The sequence below is a fragment of the Rosa rugosa genome, chromosome 2 (genome assembly GCF_958449725.1).
Source record: "Rosa rugosa chromosome 2, drRosRugo1.1, whole genome shotgun sequence".
Classification (NCBI taxonomy): domain Eukaryota; kingdom Viridiplantae; phylum Streptophyta; class Magnoliopsida; order Rosales; family Rosaceae; genus Rosa; species Rosa rugosa.
The window spans coordinates 51379554-51400092 of NC_084821.1; the positions used below are offsets into that span (position 1 = coordinate 51379554).

Below are 20539 nucleotides of genomic sequence, written 5' to 3' on the forward strand. Positions count from 1 at the left end.
ATGATAAAGTCCATTTTAGTCTTACATTCTTCACCTTGGATACACTTTTGAGAACACCTAATGGAGTCACATCCCCGATGACTGTGACTTTCTTTGTTGGTAAATCTATACTAAATGATGTCACCCCTACACAAATGACTAAATTATGACTATTTGAATGCGTATGTGTTTTTGAAGAAGAAATTATATTATCAATACTGTTATTAAGATAAGAGGCTTTGTTAGTCAAGACTGAAAAAATGTACCAAAATATCTTTGAAATATTAGAAAACAAAGTCCAACTTTTATTCTCCACAACATAATCGTCAAAGTACTGAAACAATAAAAAATTAGTTGTCGTTCTGTTAGACTTTTTTTTTTTTTTTGGCTGAATCAATTTGTTTGTTTGTTTTGACATTTGGGGGCTTACACTTTCTTTTTGTCTATATTTGCATCGAATGCTGTGATATAGATTTTTTGGAGCTCCTTATGTATATTGACCAAATGGAACTTTCTCCTCTAATTGCTATCTTGTCACTACTAAATTTTTTGTAAACATTCCAAAACAAAAGTTTGAGAGAGACTGCTGTATCAACATTGAATTCTCTTAACAAATTCACATCACATATTAAGAAGCCTGCTCATCGTAGAACTTATCCTCTCAAGTGAACTTATAAACAACAAGGAGAGACGTCTTGTCAATGAAAACATATCTAACTGAGGAGGGAATATTTTGTCGAGGAGCATATTTCTTATCAAGGGAGAAATATCTCGTCGAGGAGAGAATAATTTATTTAGGAGCATAATTCTTATCAAGGAAGAAATATCTAGTCGAGGAGGGAATATTTTGTCGATTTGTTGTCAAGGAAGACTAGTTGAGGAGGAAATATTTTGTCGAGGAGCATATTTCTTAGATAAGAGGAAATATCTTGTCGAGGAAGATCTAGTTATGGCGAAAGTGCCGCGAAACCATTCAAGAAAGATTTGCTCGAGGAGAGATTCAAGTAATCTCATCAAGGCAGGGAAGATGGTGATAAAGAGGAGTAGAACATACCCTTTTTTCCCTGGAAAATAAGTTATGCAAAAAAAAAAAGGGGTTTTGTCCATTTACCCCATTTCTAGGGATTTTTTTCTCACTCACCCCATTAAGTTTTTTTAATTCCCTCTTACCCAATACACTCTAAGGGAGTCTTCCCTAATACCCCATTAAGATTTTTTTTTTGTTTTTAATTTTTTTTTAATATAATTTTACCCCTCACCCCTTTGTTACTTAGAGAGAGAGAGAAAATGGAAGAGAGAGAAACTATAGGAGACTTCGCCGGAGCCCGTCACCGGCCGTCGGAATCCGGTCACCGGTCGCCGGAATCCGGCCAACTTTCGCCGGAATCCGGTCACCGGTCGCCGGATTCCGGTCACCGGCTGCCGCCCACCGGAAATTGCTGAAAATCTCACCGGAAAGTTTTTTTGCCCTTAATAGACATCTATTGCCCCCTAATAGAGGGGCAATAGACGTCTATTGCCCCCCAATAGACATCTATTGCCCCAATAGTCTATTGCCCCCTAATAGACGTCTATTGGCCCCCAATAGACGACTATCAGCCATGTATTGCCCTCCAATAGACGACTATCAGCCATGTATTGCCCCCCAGTAGACGTCTATTGCCCCCCAATAGACGTTTAGATTACCAAAATGGTAATTAATCTTCCTAAAACTACACAAATAAAACTTTGATTAAAGAAAAAAAATGAGGAGATTACATCAATTCAAAACGTCTATTGCCCCCCAATAGACGACTATTGGCCATGTATTGCCCCCCAATAGACGTCTATTGCCCTCCAATAGAACTTTGGGTAGCTGAAATGAGAACTTATATTCCTAAAATTAGACAAATAAAACTTTGATTAAAGAAAAAAACGAAGAGATTATATTAATTGAAAAGCGTCTATTGCCCCCAATAGACGTCTATTGCCCCCAATAGACCTTTAACAGACCTCTATTGCCCCAATAGGACTTTTTTTTTTCCATTTTTCTTTCCTTCTGGGCCTTCTGCCCCAATTTTACCCAAAAAAAAAAAATTGATATGGGAAAGGAGAACTTATATATGAAAGAATGGTGCTAGTTATGAAAGGATGGATGATGATATATATGAGTTACTGTAAGGAACGTTTTATCCCCCAAAGGTCCACCAAACTAGAATTAATGCTCAGCCTTACATTTAGTATACTAATATGCCTTCTGTACTTTTGCTATTTTCTTGAAGTTGTTTGGTCTGGTTGTAAAGCATGAAATGCGATCCACCATTGCCCAATTGGACTTTGACTGCCAATAATTTATCATCATCAAGGGCCAAACGAATGGAGGATGATATCCCTGAGTTACTGAAGGAACCTTCTAAAGCTGCCAACGGTTCACCAAACCAGAAACGTGTCACCTCCACAATCCAAAGCTGAGAAATTGCTGTCAAGGTCTCCTAAAGGCTTGAGAAGTGGCAGCAAATTCATTTTGCAGGCTATGCCTTCTTTCCCTGACGGTTCGTCGGACTTGCTTCCGCTGTAGCTCGTTGTCCTCGCCGGATCCGGAACTCCGGTCTCTAAGGAGCTGCGACATCGCCGGAGCTTCAAGACTTCGGAACTATCCATGTTACGATCTGAAATTTAAGCTCCGGCGGTAGATCGGTGGAGATAGACCTTGCCGAACACATGGAGATCGGTGATGAAGTCGATGAAGCAGACGTTCTTGAAGAGCACGACGGTGGGCGAGAGCGTCATCGGTGAGAGAGAGAGAGAGAGGCTTCGGCCGAAGGGATGAGATAGAGAGAGAGTGGCAGTGGCTGTAATTCTTTAATTGGGTTGGGGTAAAATGGTTATTTGCTGTTAAATTGTGTAGGTGGGAACAAAAATCTGTTACTGGGGTAAGTGAGATAATTTTTGCTCATTTTGGTGCTTTGGGTCAAGGACCCAAAAAAAAAAACAAAAGGCTTCTTCATCATCATCTAGTTTTTCCTTTCTCTTTTTCTTCCGCTCCCATAATAACCACATTGTTTTTCATGTTCAGAACCAATGCCTAATAGAGCCAAAGAGGTTGAGTCCTTTCCATACATTGACCACTGGTCCTAGCCTTCTTAACATTTTTCTCTGCCTCCCTTGAATTTGATCCCATCGAACAGATAACATGATGATCACTACTAGAATTAGATAAAGAACAAGACAAACGAAGAAGAAAAAGAAGAAGAAGACTCGTTGTTTTAGTGTTCCTGAATTTTTTGTAAATATAAATTTATTATTTTAATTTAGAGATGTTGGGTTAGGGTTGAATTAGTGTGAGTTAGAGTTTAACGGGGTTAGTAGGCTGATAAGAGATGGTTAAGTTGAGTAGGCAACAAATGCCAAGTATCAAAATTTTATAGGGAGACAGGAGGGGGGATGAGGAAAGAGATGGTTAAGCTGAGTAGGCAACAAATGCCAAGTGTCAAAATTTTATAGTGTGATAGGGAAAGGGATAAGGAAATGGGGACAGGAGATTTGAAGCCCTAGTTTTGTTGTAGCAAGTTCATAGTTACTCTCGAGACTCGAAAGAACACAAAATTGAAGATGGCTGTCTGCTGTTATGTTCTCCAGTTCTCACCAGAGCGGCTTCAGTTCCTTCTTCTTCTCTTGTTTGTTTTAACCTTGTCTGCAACTCCATTGACTTTCAACTTCTCCAGCTTTCCCGCCAACACCAGGACTCTATTTCTAGAGGGAGATGCTTTCACCGACGGCTCCCTCCGACTCACCAAAAGTGCTCTTGATGACGCAAGGCACTGGAGCACCGGTAGAGCCACCTTCGGTGAATCGTTCCTCCTCCGGCAGAATGAAAAACTAGCTGATTTCACTTCAAGTTTCATATTCTCCATTAACACCTCCAATGACACCTTCTGCGGTGACGGTTTGGTGTTCTTCCTAGCTCCAAACGGCTCCTTACTCGACCAGGCCTTAGGAAGAGGTAGCAAACTTGGCCTCCCTGTCAACACTACGCTGCCAAACTTTACCACCAGGTACTCGTTTGTGGCAGTCGAGTTTGATATCTACCCTAATAGGCATACTTCAGGCCAACCAATAATCGAAGATCCTGATTACGATCATGGGGGATCGACATCAACTCTGTCAAGTCTAATCTTACCACGGAATGGAGTGGTGGTATCATGGAAGGAAAACAAAATAATGCCACAATTAGCTACAACTCTAGCTCAAAAAATCTTAGTGTTGCCTTCACTACTTTTGTAGATCGTTACAGCAAAGTACAGGTGATCAAAAAAATTTATTGCTTGATTGATCTGCTTCAATACTTGCCCGATAGGGTCATTGTTGGATTCTCTGCTTCCACAGGTGCTGCAGTTGCTCTGCATAAGATCAATGCATGGAATTTTACCTCCACTCTTCTGGAGGATGATAATTCGACAAACAACAATCCTCTGGCTCGCAATAGTGCGACGACGTCCAACAACAACGTAGGTCTAGCAGTCGGATTGGGTGTTGGTGGATGTGTTACCTTGGTTGGTGCATTGGCTTTTGTTTGGTACATCTTCTGCACGAAGAAGAGGGAAACAGCTGGGGAAAGTACTGATGATGATACTTTGGATATTCATGATTTGGTTCCTGATGAATTCGAAAAGGGGATAGGCCCCAGGAAGTTTTCCTACAATGAATTGGCCCAAGCAACTAACAATTTTGCACAAGGAGAAAAGCTTGGGGAAGGAGGATTTGGCCGAGTTTATAGAGGCTGCATCAAAGATTTGGACTCATATGTTGCTGTTAAGAAGATATCCCGAGGGTCTAAACAAGGGTTGAAGGAGTATGCAGCAGAAGTAAGTATCATCAGTCGGCTGAGGCATCGAAATCTAGTGCAACTAATTGGTTGGTGCCACGAAAAGAAACTCCTACTTGTCTACGAATACATGCCCAACGGAAGCTTATATACTCTTCTGTTCAAAGAAGAAAGCATGTTAACTTGGGAGGTAAGGTACAAAATTGCAAATGGATTGGCCGCAGGATTGCTCTATCTACACCAAGAATGGGAACAGTGTGTGCTGCACAGGGATATCAAATCCAGCAATGTTATGTTGGACTCGAATTTCAATGCCAAACTTGGAGATTTTGGGTTAGCTCGACTTGTAGACCATGGAAAAATGTCTCGAACTACGATTGTAGCAGGAACAATGGGCTACATGGCTATGGAATATGTTACAACGGGGAAGGCTAGCAAGGAAACAGATGTCTATAGTTTCGGAGTTGTTGCTTTGGAAATAGCTTGTGGGAGAAAACCCATTGATTCGAGGTATGAAGAGAAGCAAGACAATATGGTGGAGTGGGTTTGGGAGCTCTATGGAGATGGGAAAATTATCGAAGCAGCTGATCAGAAACTGCGTGGAGATTTTGATGTGAAACAAATGGAGTGCTTATTGATGGTTGGGTTGTGGTGCGCTCGTCCGGATTACAATTTCAGGCCTTTGATACAAGAAGCAATTCGAGTGCTTAACTTCGAAGTTCCATTGCCCGTTCTCCCACCAAAGATGCCAATGGTTTTTGGTCTTCCATTATCACACCCAACGTTGTCCAATTGCGACACTACTGGTGGTCAAAGTGAGCCATCCATCAATTCTTCACTGTTCACCTCATCTTCTACAACAAACTCTAATCCATCACCAACATTTTAGTAAGCAGAATTACCATTAGTTGTTGCTCAAGGGTGAGTAAATTTGATAATCTCCTTCCTCGAGTTTTTCATGAATTTATGTTATATTTGTATTTTCTTGTATTGTAAAACTTATTGTATGTAATGTACTGTGTGAACTTTCATTTGCTTCTTTCGATTTTTCCAGTTCTCTAAATTTTCATCTTTCTAATTGAAATTTTGCCTCAATCTCTCCTCCCAGCAATTCTCATCTCACCCACGAATTAGTTCCAGTTCTCTAAATCCCTCGGATAGACATTCCTTCACCAACATTGCCCTCAACATAAAAAGAGCTCAATATTTCAACAGTTGGAACAGATTATGTGGAAATAGTTGCCATTAGCTTTTATATACTTAACAGAAAATGATACTAAAGAATGTAGATGTCTGAAGTAGCATTTATTTCTGCCTATCAATTACAAATGAACCATTGTACCTGCCTCTCTAAAAACTATGTTGTCAAAAATGAAAACTAGTAGCAGGAAGCACATATGTGGAGCAGACCAACATCCAGTTGATTCTAACTATCAAGACGTTCACTGCCAGTTTCAGACTACCAGTTCCAGTTTAATGGATGATATCTTAGACTTGGAGTCTTGGACTAAGTATAAATATATAAAATAATTACAGTATAAGGCCATTATAAAGATCTAACTGAATTAACTGAACATTCTCAAACATTTACAAATTGCAAACCAGATATAAAAAAAGAACTTTTGACCCCTGTACAACTGCTAGTTATTATTGCACGGAGAAGGCCTAGAATGCAGTAACCTCTCTCTCCAAACAAATGGTGAAGAGCGACAACCAACATAGATACCAAGGCAAAATAGTGAGGAATGTACGAGAAATAGGATAGTGTGAGCTAGTGCTATTTTCTTTCAGTCAAGTTCGAGCACTACTTTACCATGAATCTGCTTCTTCTCCTTTGCCTCATGAGCCTCTCTCACTTGAGTGATGGGAAATGTTTTCTCCACAGGTATGTTTAACTTTCCAGCTTCAGATAGCCTCCGGATCTCATGTAACCCTTCTGAGTCTGCCCTCATGAAGGTCCACCAGTACTCTACACCATCAATAGAAGAAAAAAAATAGAACCTGTTTAATAACCCAACAATATAGCATTCCGTGTTCCATATTATATCTAATTTTTTCTTGTTAAAGACTATATAAACCGGTTCATCTAAACACTGTCCGCCTAAAAAACTTCACAACCTGAAACCTTTACTATTATATAGCAAGCATTATGTCTCTATGTGGTAAAGATAAAGGCCAAAACTTATGAAAACAAGTCTTAAAGGTATAATCACAAGTGGCAGTTTTTGTATCAAATATAATTAGACAAAAAATTGAGGTTCAATGCAAACCTTTTAGTCTTCATTATCTATTAGATTTAGACATGCTTATTGTTTCAACTAGCGCAATAAAACATAAACTAAGAACAGTCAGCAACAAAATCTATTTCATAAATATTATATTCTTCCATAAACTCCTATATTTAATTGCCTTTGTCCTCCTCAGGTCTGCAAAGTGATCAAAAAGGTCACTAAGCAGACTAAATCAAGAAAATGATTAAAGAAGTTCAAATTGCAAAGCCACCAACAAATTCACATGTAATCTCTCACATTTCCTTTGTTTTAACAAATAACGCACTTAAGCTATGCTGAACCATTTACAAATACATAATTGTTTGTTTTACCTATTCCATGAGAAGACCGGTACTGGATCTGTTTCTTCAGTAAAACAGCAGTAGCAACTGGAAGCCCAATTGCTATCCCATATCTATCAGTCAAAGATGCTGCCTCACCCTGCAAAAAATCGATGATAATATCAGAAATCCTCATAAGCATATCTTGCATCATTCTGAACGTAAATACCAAAGGTCCTTCGAGAGAAGTAATAATTCTATGTCCCACCTGAAGTGTCATATAGTGCCCGCCTTTCTTTAAAAAACTTATGCTTACTCTTTCCGTCTCTGGCCCACCAATGGTGTCCAAGACAGCATCAAACTTCCCCTTTATTGTCATTTCCATGTCCTGTAAGAGTTTTCCACTATAAATTATTCTCTGGGTATAACCACCATAGCATATTCAAATGATTCTCTACTCCACAGCAAGTATCAGCATCAAATATATGGAAAAATATATGGAATGAGTAATATCTGATTACACATCACCTCAGCGGTATAGTCAACAGCCTGCTCAGCACCAGCTGCCAAAACTCGATCTATACTTTGGCTTCCACATGTAGTAGTAACATGGCACCTTGCGGCTACTGCAAGCTGGACTGCAGCAAAACCTACAGCTCCTCCACCACCCACCACTAAGAGCCTTTGCCTATATAGCAAATTATACTTATTTATCTTCAAATAAGGAAGAAGACAATTTATTGGTGAATAAAATGAACAAGAAGTCCACCCAAATAGTAATCATATTCTTTACAACCTTTCCTGATGAGATATTCTTTACAACCTTCAACCATCAAAACTATCAATGATACAATTAAGCCCAGATCCAAACAAAAATACTTAGAAATAGCCTAAGGGACATCTTCAACCCAGTCATTATTCAGAAACAGATAGCAACTCAGAAAATATAACATCACAAATAAATATTGGGGACTAAAAGTTTCATCCTGGCATCTCCAATGAGTCAATAAACAAATTTCATTTCGCCGAGAAATGACCAGATACTGATAAGTACAAGCAGGGTGAAAGGAAGACCATCATACACAATGATAAACCCATGTGAAAATTCAGTCAATACTTTTTCCTTTTGATAGAAACAACCTTTTATTGAAAAACAAAACAGAAGAACGTAACAAAAGCCATGGAAAATTAACTCAAAAAACCTTTTTGACTCAGAACTGAAACAATCAACTCAATCTTGATATATAAGAACATACCCCTCAGATATCCTTGCAGTACCTTTTAGAGCACGCCAAGCAGTCAACGCAGCAAAAGGAATGGCACTTGCTTCCTGGTATCACATAAAATTAAATAGAAGCAAGTTATGTGGTCAGAACTCAAATAAACAGAATGCAAATAGTAAACTCTGATACATTTAACTCATCATAATGATCATTTTTTAATGTAAATTGGAATCACAGTGAAATGATTACAGTAGTTTGCTCATGGTGAATACTATATTGAATTACACAGCATCAGTCATGTCATATGCAAACCATTTCAATATTTCATTTCTCAAGAAGGCCCAAAATTTAGATTTTGGTCATGTCTGCCCTAGACCTTACCCTTCACAAACCATAGTTAATCTACATAGATTTTCAGAACTCTTCTTACTGCTATTTGCCAAATTTCACAAAGCAACTCCTCATGCTCTGTTTAACATTTGTCACTATAAATGACAGATAGGGGTCCATCTCCTAACTCTACAAGCGTTTGTTCTAATATCTGTACAAAGCCAAATTGTTAATGCTTCCTTCATCATTTCCCTAGGTCTAGGAAAGCGAACCCCTTCACACACAAGCTAACGACAAATCACCACCCTTAGATCCAAACATTTTTAGTTGATTAAAAACTTTCTACCTACCACAAAACAATCTACTAACAGTAGCTCTATTGAAGAGCTCCACTATTACAACATCAAGGGAATGGAGAATTACAGAAGATATGCAGCCAATCAAATTGATGGAAAGCCAAAACACAACCACTAGACCTTCCTTTATAAGCTAGAAGCACAGAAAAAAAGTACAAAAATATTTACCACATGTGTAATTGACGCTGGTTTTGGTGCAAGTTCATCTTCTGAAAGAATTGCATAATCAGTATAAGTACCCCTCACAGCAGTCGGATGCAATGCACCAAAAACTTCTTGTCCTACAGTAAGTCCCTTAACTGAAGCTCCCACAGCTGCAACTTCACCACTAATATCACGTCCCAGAATTAGAGGAAGCAGAGGTCCAAATATTGAACGACCATAGCCAGACCGCATCTGAAAATAATTAAAGCCGGAACATTTACTACAAAACATAAATCTCAAAGCATGGCTGTACTGAGCTGCAAACTCATCCCTACGACAAATATATATATTACACCGAATAATGTCACATGAGTTGGAAGCCACGGCATTCCAGTTATGATAGTTATCTAGGGCCGTTTGTCACAATTGAAAAGAACAACTCTAGAAGAATCGGCAAGCTTATCAAAATATAAAGATTTTTCCTACACAGTAATGATTTTTAAAGTTAGAACCACAATGGAGAACAACTACACATCTATAGCCAAACAGATATTTCAAAGTTTAGACTAATTAAGCCTCATGTACTCAAATTTAAGCTGAAAATTAACCAAAATCATACCCGAAACAGACTCAGAATCGGAACTAAAATGCAAATGCAGCTAAATAATTTTCATGAGAGCAACCAAACAGAGGTTAAGAGAGGATTAATTTTCCAAAGAAATGAGACTGACTCTGGTATCAAGGGGATTGATTGAGACGGCGCGAGTGCGAACGAGGACCTCATTGGGCTTGAGATCAGGAACGTCGACAATGGGCCGGAGCTCCAGGACCTCGGGCCCGCCGAAGCGCGGCAGCACCACGGCTCTGCAGGCGGTGGCGATGTGGCGCAGCCCAACCTTGGAGTGATGGGACTCAAAGATTGAGACTTTGAAGCCGCCGTGTGACCTCAGTATCCGCATCCTCCTCAGTTTGCGATCAAACACAGATCATTAGAGAAATAGAGAGAGAGAGATTAGGGTTTTAAAGAGGAGGAATTGTGGGAGTGAGAGTGTGAGAGAGAGAAGAGAAGAGAAGAGAGAGACGTGTCTGTGTTTTGGTCCGCATAGTACACACAGGCGGTTCGTTAATTAGTTATTAGTGTTCTTCCCAAATTTTGCAAATTTTGCTAGGAATTTTTCCCCATTAGGCTGGATAGGCATAGCACGATTGATGTTTTAGGAGCTTAGGTTCTGGTGGGTGTAATTTATTGTCAATGAATATGTTCACTCATTCCCCTAAAAAATCAAATGGAGAGGAGCTCTTTTAATTCTGATGTATTTGTTTCTAATATAACTATCTAGATTGCTTATTAATGTAATTTATATTTCTCACAAAAAAAAAAAAATAGAGCAACACCTTAAACATGTTATATCGATGCTACTTGATGAAATATTTGGTTGGTTCGGACTAGAGCTATGTGACATATCTTTCTTTATCTTGTCTTTGGGTTTCCCCTTGAAATGAGTTTCTTTCTTGTTTGTTTCGAAATCTGCTTGTTAGATGTGTGTATAACAATATCACTGAGGGTCTCTTGTTATCATCTAGGTTGCCGTTTTCCGTTAAATTATTTTTCCAATCAACATTTTGTATGATCAATGACTGATCGTAGGTTTATGGGTAATTTAAAGTTATAAATTCCTAAGAGAACTTTTGGTAGTGAACATGCCTTCTTGAGGAATTAATTTTTTTTTTCAACTCCTGATTTGTTGATTAATGAGCTCGTTATTTTAATCATGGGCCTTGATTTTGTTTGTATTATGAAGAGAGCTAGTTCATTCTAGATAAGTAAACGTGTCAATAATGAAATTATCGATATTATCCAAAACCCTTTGAATATAGCCTCGAGTAAATGAATCCATTCAATCCAATACCTACTCTTCCCCATCAATGAATCACTTTGACCACCAGAGGTGCTTTTGAATCACATATCATAATACCAACATGACTTTGGTGTTTTTTTTTACTTTTTCTAAGGTTTGATTTTTGAGACCTTGAACCGCCTAGGGGAATGACTTTTCTAAAGGTCTCATGCCCTCTTCATCGATGACGATTTTGGACAAAATTCTAAAGTCAACACGTGATTTATGAAATTACGAACTTATGATAGATATGACAAAATAATTTTAACTAATTTTTGCAATTCGGTCATTTCAAACAACAACTAGGATAAAGATAAAAAGTAATTGAGGCCCTTCAGCACAACACAAGTGTGACTTGAAAACTTTTCCGTCACATATTCTAAATATTTCGTGACATGCACGTAAAGTTCTATTTACAAAGATTGCCAAAGTAAGAAGTGTCATCTTTTCAAGTTATTTTTGTAAGATAATTAGAAAAAAAAAGAAAGGAAAAAAAAAAAAAAAACTGATAAATGGGGTGATGGGTGACGTGACCAGTATCAGTTTTTCCGAGGTTAGACGACAAAATAAGTTAAAAAGTTATATCGAGGGTCGCCCCAGATTTTCTTGGTTCGAAAAACCCTTTTCGGTCCAGATTAGGAATTACAGAAATCTCTATCCTTTCTCCTCTCTAATTCCATTTATGAGATTTTTTGTCTTATTTTCTTCCTTTCTAGATTTCTGATTTAAATTGTCTGTTTCTGCCTCTCACTCACGTCCCTTTCCCAGCAAAAACGTTTCTTTTCCCAAACCCAAAACCCACTCTCTCCTTCTCCTTCTCCTTCTTCGTTTTTGTCTCTCTCATTCTAATCTCACAGAGAGGAAAGCAGAGCAGGGAGCTATCATGGGTAGGCCTCCAAGTAACGGAGGCCCTTCATTCCGCTTCAATCAGACTGAGGTGGTTTTCTCTTTCTTTTTTTTCTTTTTTTTGCTTTGGTTAATTTTGAGTTGAATTGTTAATGGCTAGAGTTGCATGCTAAATTTTGAATTGGAGTTGAATTTGGCGAACATGGTTGTTGTAAATTTTTGATTTTTGAGTAGTGAATTGTAGATTTCGGAATTGAGGGTTGGGAATTTTGAACTGGGTGAGTTGGATTGTGGGTTTTGTTGGGTTTTACAGCTTCAATTCCAAAATTGTTTTTGTGTTCTGTGGTTTGTGGTTAAGATTGTACCTGATATGATTTTGGTTATATGTTTGGAAAAGTTTTGCCCTTTTGGAATTGCATTGAATTTTTGTAATTTGATAGAGCTTACTGGTGTTTTAGCCTCGAGTTTGAAAATTCCCCCCCTTCAGATATATGTTTGAATCTGAATGGTATCGATGGTTTTCTGTGGTTGGTCTGTTAATGGATTCATTCCATCCCTGTTCCCATTTTCAGGGATGCTTGTTAGATATTTTCCAAAACTCTTAAAAATGGAATTGGCAATTTCCGAGACCATGCCTGTTTCCGCATGTCTGTTATTGCTTAAACTGAAACCAAATAGTGTTGACTAAAAGCATGGCTTGGTTAGTGACCCTGTTGTAGGGTTCAGGATTTAACATTTAAAGAACGTCTTTAAGATGAAACTTTTTTTATTTTTGATCTCCATCATTTCGGAAACATGACAGTGTAGATGTCCTTTTCTGTTTCTCTTCCCTTTTGTAGTTATTTTGACAAAATATGTGTGCATGCTTTTCTGTTTGTCGTAATCTAACCATTGGACGACTTCGTTAATTCTCGTAACCGTTGGACTTTGCTAATGGTATCTGCATGGTAGGATCATAAAGTCGTTGCCTTTGTCGTTTCTAGTTTGGTTGTAAAACCATAAATAGTTGTGAGTTATTCTCCCAGCTTCTTATTATTTCAATTGAATTAAATCTAGATCCTTTTCAATATTTTGCATACGATCTTCCTCGCATGAATGATTCCTTATGTAACATTCTGCATCTTGTAATATTGCACTATCAATAACATATGGGACAATGGCGGTGAAAAAACTATACTTTTTTACTAAGTACCTCTGATATATACATATCTATACGTTTGAACATATTTTGTATCAACGCATGAACCATCCTTCAGGGGATCATAGAATAATGACTTCAAATTTTCTGTAAAGTATTTGCTACTTTTAAGATCTGTCATGACCCATATACCACCTTGCCACATTTGTTAGGTTGCTGAGATGGAAACTATTCTGCATCAACACAATAATACAATGCCAGCACGGGAACTTCTAGTGGCCCTTGCAGAGAAGTTCAGGTTTGCCCAAGTTCTAGAAACTCCTGAATTTGAATAAATTCTGTTCTTATGCATTAAATAACTGAAATATTTATCTTTGGTGCAGTGAAACAGCAGAGCGAAAAGGCAAATTTCAAGTGCAAATGAAGCAAGTATGATAATTGCAATTGTTTATTTTCCTTATGGAATATCATTTAGTTCTGTTTGTGGGTTATCATCATTATATAGGCTTAGAATTGATTTGAAAACTCATTCGAATCTGTTTGTTATGTATTATCTTTTCATAGGTTTGGAATTGGTTCCAAAATAGGCGATATGCTATTAGAGCTAAATCAAGTAAGGTTCTTGGGAAGTTAAATGTGTCACCTATGATGCCTCGGGTGGATTCAACTCCAGTGAGAACTGTTCCTCAAGGCCCCCAACCTATAGCTGCTCCTATACATGCTCCTTCAGGTAGAACAGAACCTGCTCTATTATTACTTTTGTATCCTTCCTTTCTTTCTCATTTTCATTTGTTTGGGGATCACTTATGTGACCATCTTGTTTTAACTTATGTTTGGTAACCTATTTCGAAGTTGTCTACTTGAACTTGTTTTGTCAATCATCAATTGACTAACCTTTCCCAGTACACTGGACTTCTTAAACTGCATAGCATTTAAGTTGAATGATCTAGCTACAATTAGTTTGTAGCCAAACAGCCATGTAGTGGGTATATGTGTGTAATGTTCTGTAGTCCTTTAACTTGACTGGTACGTACTGCTGAGTGTTTTTACGTGCATGCATGAATTTCAAAACAGGGCCTTTTATTTGCAGTTACATACATGCATGACTATGAAGGGCCCTTGTCATGAAGGAGAAAAATGCTACTTTTTTACTTTTTATGGCTGTCACATAAGAATTCATATGCATTAATAGCAGATTAATATATGCATGAAGACAGATTGAGATTTTCGATTCCAGAAATTTTTTGCCAAATTCATCGATCATTGGTATTAAAATCCCCCCCCCCCCCCCCCCCCCAAAATATAACTGGTATTTATTTCCTTCTATAAAGGAAAAAAAATAGTAATTCTGCTGTATTTCTTTCCATCTATAAAATGCATGGATCGTGTGTGTACCAGCCTTATAATAATGGCAGACTGGCCAATCTGATATTGTGAGGGAAAACTTTTTCTCTTAGGATAATGGTGTTCCTCACCACTAATTGTTAGACTTGACATTTGAGATGGCCTATGTGTTATTGACTCCCCAAATTCTGGGAAAATGAAGTTTTAATAAACTTTCGGTAAATATTACATTGTCGTTTCAAAGCCACTATAGAATACACAGTAGAGCATCTAGGATGCGATCAATTGTCTAAATTTTCTTGGTGCTGCACACAACTTGATTTACTATTATTCGTCTGCTGTATATTGGTAATCATGGCTGAAGGTCACTGCTGAACAAAAGTCCTTCACATTGTAGTTCACAAGCCATAAAAGAACTTGAGACCAAGATAATCCAACAAGCAGAATAACGATTAATAATCTACTGGAGTTTCTGAACTGTTGTTTGTATTTGTGGAGATGCATGTGTTACATCTGTTTTAAATGGAAGGCATTCTGGCATGTGACTTGTCTAAAGTACATGATTCAACTCGGAGAAAGTTTATGTCAAAAGTTATAGTATATATGACATCATCGACCAAGATACTTGTACAGATTAAACAAGAAACCAATTTATGCCGAAAGTTAATGCACATACTTCTGCATAGTTGGTGGTGTATTAAAGTTGAAGAAAATTGCATATGACATCATTGACCAAGTTTATATCAACTGGTCAGTATACATCATTTAAACAAGAGACAAGCTTACAATGCTTATTGTCCAATTATTACTTGGTCAGTTGAGAAGTAATGCAGAGACGTGATTCTCTTTTTTGAAGATCAGTTAAGAGTTTTTAACAGTCATTAAGAAAGAAACTGAATGAAGGTGTTGATTCGTGTTATTGTCCAAAGTCCATTCTGTTAAGTATCTTTTTATCATAATTGGATTTTTGAGAACTTAGTTTTATTTGTAACCAGTTCCAACCTCAGCAAGGGGTGCTTCTGAAAATCCTATCTTGGAGTTTGAAGCTAAATCTGGAAGGGATGCTGCATGGTTAGTAATCTTTTATGAAGTCTTGTTGCATACTTTCTCGTGTTTCTCTACAGTTTTTTGTTGTTATGTAGTTATTGTTTTCCTGTACAAGTGATTCATTCTCATGCTATTAATACTCATGGGTGAATTATTATTTTTGTTCTCAGGTATGATGTTGCTAACTTTTTATCTCATAGACATTTGGAGGGTGGTGATCCGGTAATTCTCTAATTCAGTTTCTGCATATATGGCATTAAGTTTTTACTAATTATTGATTCTAGGCCTTGCTATTGTTTCTTCGAATGGTGCTTTGACTATTTTTGTAATTGTCTCCTCAAAGTTCTGCTTCAACTCAATTGAACTATGGCTTAAATCCCTACTAGCCCAACTATAATAATTATTGTACTGAGACAAAGTTGGTGGATATAAATTTTTTTTTTTTAAATCTTGTTGGATATTTCAGGACGTGCTGGTTCGGTTTGCTGGATTCGGACCAGAGGAGGATGAGTGGGTTAATGTTCGGAAGCATGTCAGGCAGCGCTCTCTTCCATGTGAGTCATCGGAGTGTGTTGCAGTTCTCCCTGGAGACCTCATACTTTGTTTTCAGGTGGCATTCATTTCTTTTTTTCCTATGTTCTTGAAAGAACCGATTTGTATAAAGTAGTATAGAGAAGCTAATGCCAACCAATTTTGGAATTTCTGTGGAATTATTTTTTTTAATTTATTATTATTATTATTTTTTTTTTTCAGGAAGGTAAAGAGCAGGCTTTGTATTTTGATGCCAATGTCCTTGATGCTCAAAGACGAAGACATGATGTAAGAGGTTGTCGTTGTAGGTTTTTAGTGCGCTATGTTCACGATCAGTCCGAGGTATAAACTTCTTTTTGCAGTTTCTGTCTCCCTTTTAAATTTATCTCTTAATGGGATATAATTTTGCATTATGTTTTTTGAAATTTATTCATCTTAGAGTTATAGACATAAATCCAACCACCAAGTGAATATGATGCAGCACGCTAAAGTAATGATCGCCCTGAAAAGTCTCATGAGAAAGAAAATCATGTCCTTTGGACATCTTTATCTGAGAAAACATTAGCTTATCTTTATAGTTATGATTTTTGAAGGTGTATTCCTTGTTTACCATACATTTCTAAGATGGGGCATTCTGCACTCTCTTTTTTCATATTGCATGCAATGTAGGGGACATGTTTACCTTAAATACTCTTTTCACATTACTGTATTGATTTACTTAATGATTTCTCTGACTTTGTCTGTTCTTATGTTCATGTTGCCAGGAAATTGTTCCACTGAGGAAGGTTTGCCGTCGGCCTGAAACGGATTACAGGTTGCATCAACTTCATGCTGAAAACAACACAACAGCAGCGGAGCAGAAAAGTATGGATCATTTTAAGGTGCCTGCTACTTCTGCTGAAATGATACAAAAGCAGCAGAATGCAGATGCAGCGTTTGCGTCCCCGGTTTTTCATACTAATGCTTCTTTTGCTCCCCAAGCTTCAACTCCGGAACTTAGAAAACCCGAAATGAGCATTGTTCTTAGTGCAGGAAATACTTGTGGTCCATCAGGTAGTGCTGGAGTCACTAGTGGTAGTGCTACAGGTTGTGCTGTACTCACAAGCTGCACTGCTACAGTCCTCCCTCATGGCGGTTCTGTTGGGAACATACCGGGAGGGAATTAGTAGGCTGCGTTGACGAATTTGTCATTTCGGTTGTACTGTGTTGTTAGTGTCCTCTTATTGTGTAGGATGATTAGTATGCCGGGTTCGACCTCTTCAAAGCACTGGGTTTTCATCAGTGTGAGAATTGAGTATGAGCTTTCCCTTGTATACTAATTCAGAATATGACTAGTCAAAGAAAGTGTTGGAGTTTTCAATTTTACCTGTTAAACTGAAATTGTTAAGTTCAGAACTTCAAATCTTCCATTTTCTTTTTACCTCAAAATTTAATGTTTCTTTACCGTTCACATCATGCTCACATTTTGAAAAAGAGAATTGTTTTTTGAAGGACAATTATGCAGGATAGTTATGTTCGGAAATTGCTCAGGGATCTAACAAGGGTCAAACAAGTGAATGAGAAATGTTCTCATACCAGTTCCTTCTCTACCCGGAGATCTCTGCCCTCGTACCTCAAGTGTCTCGACCATTGAATATGTATTCATCAGTTTTTCCATTTAAGCAAGCAAGCAATATGATAAATTACTTGAACTGTTGAACCCATCTTATTCTTCTCATAAAGTAGAGAAAAGGACCAATAAGTTGCCATGTTTATGGCATTTTCCTCCTATGGTTTCATTGACTTGACTGATACTAGTTCATCTGAAGGTTTGGTTAACCCATGCAGGTACCAGTCAAAGCATAGATATGTCATGTTCATCTCATTGCAAATGCTTGAATGGTACTAGTCCAATTTGAGCAGCATTGGGTTATTCAAATCCTCAGATCAAGCTCAATTGATTTGTTGGGAATTTCTCAACACAAACACGAGTGACATATCAAAACCAGCTCATCACATCAACATTCAACACGTTGTCTTAGCTGAGCGTTTATTTTACTAATTAGGCAAGATCTTTAAATTCAAACTAGGTTACACATGCATATACATACCAAATTAATAATACAACATGGTGATTATACATGCCTACAAATGTAGGTTTAAAAAGACACCGTTTACATTTTACAACCACCACATGAAGAAGATCTAGCCGGTCACTCTTTATTGACTTAAGGACACAACTTTCCAGCCCTCTCCTTCCCCTTACAACAAGACTGAACTTGAACCTCCCATCAGCTTCTTAAGCACCATCATCATCAACAGTGTTGACACGCTCGCATTCGTCTATCCATTCACTATATCTGCAATCATATAACATATGGTCAGAAAGAGACCGCTAAAGAGAGGAACTAATCAAAACCAATTATCTTGCCACCAGAGACAGTTGAGATAAATTTCTACTTACATGTCTATGGCTTCAGTCAAAGCTGCAAAAGCAAACAAACAAAAGATCAGAGGTTATCGACTGCCAACAAATATTGAAGTGGCCAACACTATTAAGAAAGAAAGCAGAGAAGTAATAAAACAAGACAATCAATCAAAATTAGAGGTACTACATTTGCCACAATATGGGAGCTTCTATCCAGTTTTCCAATCATCTCAAAACTCTAATTTGGTTTCCCACAAAATTCCCTAAGATCATAAGTGGATTGATTGGAAGTGGGCTCTGCACATACATACACCCTTTTCAGTCCACATACCATAACAATCCACACCTTGTGATTATTACTAAAGGTTCAGAAGATCTTTTCATGTTCGAAATTAGTCTCTTAAACCTCCCTACATCCAAAAGTGTTAATTTTCAATTACTACATATCTCCCTCGCTCACTAGAAAACCACTGGAAAAATCATACGTGCTTGCCTGCTTGGTGTTGTGGTTTATGACTAAGCATATCTAAACTTGATATTCCCTTAATAAAATAAACAAAGTGAATAAAACAATAAATGACTTCTAGCTATATAGGGATCCCACGGTTCCCACCACTGTTACTGTCCAACACTGAATCACAAACTCATTGAGAAACAGCACTACCTCAGAAATTATGTGCATTAACATGAACCCAAGCACTCTGTTTCAACATAACTTGCATTCCAAAATAATATGTCTAACATACCTGTGATGGTTGTGCTGAAACTCTCTTGACAGATGTTACATATAGCTTCACCAATCAAGTTCTTCATGTCACTGCAACCAAATTCAAAACAAAATGAGCGACGGGCGTAAGTGCAAGTAAGCTAAACCCAGCCAGATTCTACTTAGTAGCATCAACCCTGTTGATTATAAAAACTAAAAAGCGGAACTGAACATCTAGTATCATCATCAAAGATTCTCAACGACAAACACCACAATACCAAGCCGTACGTGACAAAACGTACATCTTTCAGTGGCACCCCCAGAACATATAGAGCTCAATGCTTTCCTAAAAAGATAAATACAAAATATATGGGAGCAATGGATAGAACGAAAACTTACATGCGGCACTCGACGCTGTCACCATGGTTGCAAAAGGGGCAAGTGAAAACAGTATCCAGCTTGTCCATTCTCTTCTTAGGCGCAGGCTTTGCCTTCGCCTTTCGCTTGCCCATTTTTCAACGAAATTTCTGCCCAATTATCATTTTTCCACCCATTAGTTCATGTATTAAGCAGCCACCTAAACCATTAGTTCGTATGCTATACATAGATCACAGATGCTGTAATGTCTTACCATTCTCGTAAAGAATATACACAAATATAAAATTCCTTTCTAGTCAGTCTCTGTGTGGGTGTGTGTACAAAACTACACAGGGTATTTAAATTAATTCGAATTAAATGATATCGAAACACGATGCCGAATTTGGTATGCATCACAATTCAGCCGAATAAATGCTATTGCGGGCTATATTAATACATGTATGATTACCAAAACCATACAGAATTATATAAGAGTAATTTCCAGTTCGTTAATTGATCTTTACATCGAAACCAGGTCACTGAAGTTGTGAATTCCACCACATGTATAATAAACAAAGAAGTATACAGAAGCTGGGGATGAGGAACCCTAGAAATTGATACAGTGAAAGAAAATGAAAATTGGAGCCGAAAAAGGGAAATCAAGAAAGCGAGGAAGAAGAAACCAAGACAAACAGGATAGAGTTAGAATGAAAGAAAGCCTAAGAGTAGGAACCCTAAAACTGGGGTTTGGAGAAGGGAGAAAGAAAAGGCGTACCTTAGTGTGAGACAACGCGCGCTTCTGATTTGGCTTTGGGGGAAAATATGTAGTTGTGCTTGCTTGGGCAGAGAAGGGGGGTGAGGGGTTGTGTATTTATAGG

At 37.9% G+C, this 20539-nt stretch overlaps 3 protein-coding genes and 1 pseudogene across 3 annotated transcripts; 2 read left to right on the forward strand and 2 right to left on the reverse strand.

The window, feature by feature from the left end:
* The first annotated feature begins 3548 nt into the window (after positions 1 to 3548).
* Positions 3549 to 5822, forward strand: LOC133732116 (L-type lectin-domain containing receptor kinase IX.1-like; annotated as a pseudogene).
* Positions 5823 to 6285: 463 nt separating this feature from the next.
* On the reverse strand, positions 6286 to 10527 carry LOC133728095 (uncharacterized). The gene is made up of 7 exons (XM_062155503.1): positions 10119 to 10527; positions 9412 to 9639; positions 8591 to 8664; positions 7863 to 8022; positions 7603 to 7722; positions 7386 to 7494; positions 6286 to 6752 (listed from the first exon to the last, which is right to left on the reverse strand). The coding sequence occupies exons 1-7, from the start codon at positions 10344 to 10346 to the stop codon at positions 6571 to 6573; spliced, it is 1101 nt and encodes a 366-aa protein (XP_062011487.1). The 5' UTR covers positions 10347 to 10527; the 3' UTR covers positions 6286 to 6570.
* A 1329-nt stretch (positions 10528 to 11856) lies between these two features.
* Positions 11857 to 17619, forward strand: LOC133728098 (protein SAWADEE HOMEODOMAIN HOMOLOG 2). The gene is made up of 9 exons (XM_062155505.1): positions 11857 to 12222; positions 13482 to 13567; positions 13653 to 13698; positions 13834 to 13999; positions 15609 to 15684; positions 15831 to 15882; positions 16127 to 16270; positions 16414 to 16533; positions 16956 to 17619. Exons 1-9 carry the CDS (start codon positions 12169 to 12171, stop codon positions 17355 to 17357), a joined length of 1146 nt encoding a protein of 381 aa, XP_062011489.1. The 5' UTR covers positions 11857 to 12168; the 3' UTR covers positions 17358 to 17619.
* Positions 17620 to 18167: 548 nt separating this feature from the next.
* On the reverse strand, positions 18168 to 20523 carry LOC133728099 (transcription elongation factor 1 homolog). The gene is made up of 5 exons (XM_062155506.1): positions 20437 to 20523; positions 19704 to 19831; positions 19345 to 19415; positions 18635 to 18656; positions 18168 to 18530 (listed from the first exon to the last, which is right to left on the reverse strand). The coding sequence occupies exons 2-5, from the start codon at positions 19814 to 19816 to the stop codon at positions 18470 to 18472; spliced, it is 267 nt and encodes an 88-aa protein (XP_062011490.1). The 5' UTR covers positions 19817 to 19831; positions 20437 to 20523; the 3' UTR covers positions 18168 to 18469.
* Positions 20524 to 20539: the final 16 nt, after the last annotated feature.

Excerpts from the sequence above, each read along its gene's own strand:
- LOC133728095 (XM_062155503.1), bottom strand. The coding sequence starts at position 10,346 with ATGCGGATACTGAGGTCACACGGCGGCTTCAAAGTCTCAATCTTTGAG. Across the intron at positions 8,665-9,411 it reads CAGCGTCAATTACACATGTG|GAAGCAAGTGCCATTCCTTT; the intron begins GTAAATATTTTT and ends ATGTGATACCAG. Across the intron at positions 6,753-7,385 it reads CCGGTCTTCTCATGGAATAG|AGTACTGGTGGACCTTCATG; the intron begins GTAAAACAAACA and ends TTGATGGTGTAG.
- LOC133728098 (XM_062155505.1), top strand. The coding sequence starts at position 12,169 with ATGGGTAGGCCTCCAAGTAACGGAGGCCCTTCATTCCGCTTCAATCAG. Across the intron at positions 12,223-13,481 it reads TCCGCTTCAATCAGACTGAG|GTTGCTGAGATGGAAACTAT; the intron begins GTGGTTTTCTCT and ends CACATTTGTTAG. Across the intron at positions 16,271-16,413 it reads ACCTCATACTTTGTTTTCAG|GAAGGTAAAGAGCAGGCTTT; the intron begins GTGGCATTCATT and ends TTTTTTTTTCAG.
- LOC133728099 (XM_062155506.1), bottom strand. The coding sequence starts at position 19,816 with ATGGGCAAGCGAAAGGCGAAGGCAAAGCCTGCGCCTAAGAAGAGAATG. Across the intron at positions 19,416-19,703 it reads GACAGCGTCGAGTGCCGCAT|TGACATGAAGAACTTGATTG; the intron begins GTAAGTTTTCGT and ends ATTTGGTTGCAG. Across the intron at positions 18,531-18,634 it reads TTGACTGAAGCCATAGACAT|ATATAGTGAATGGATAGACG; the intron begins GTAAGTAGAAAT and ends ATATGATTGCAG.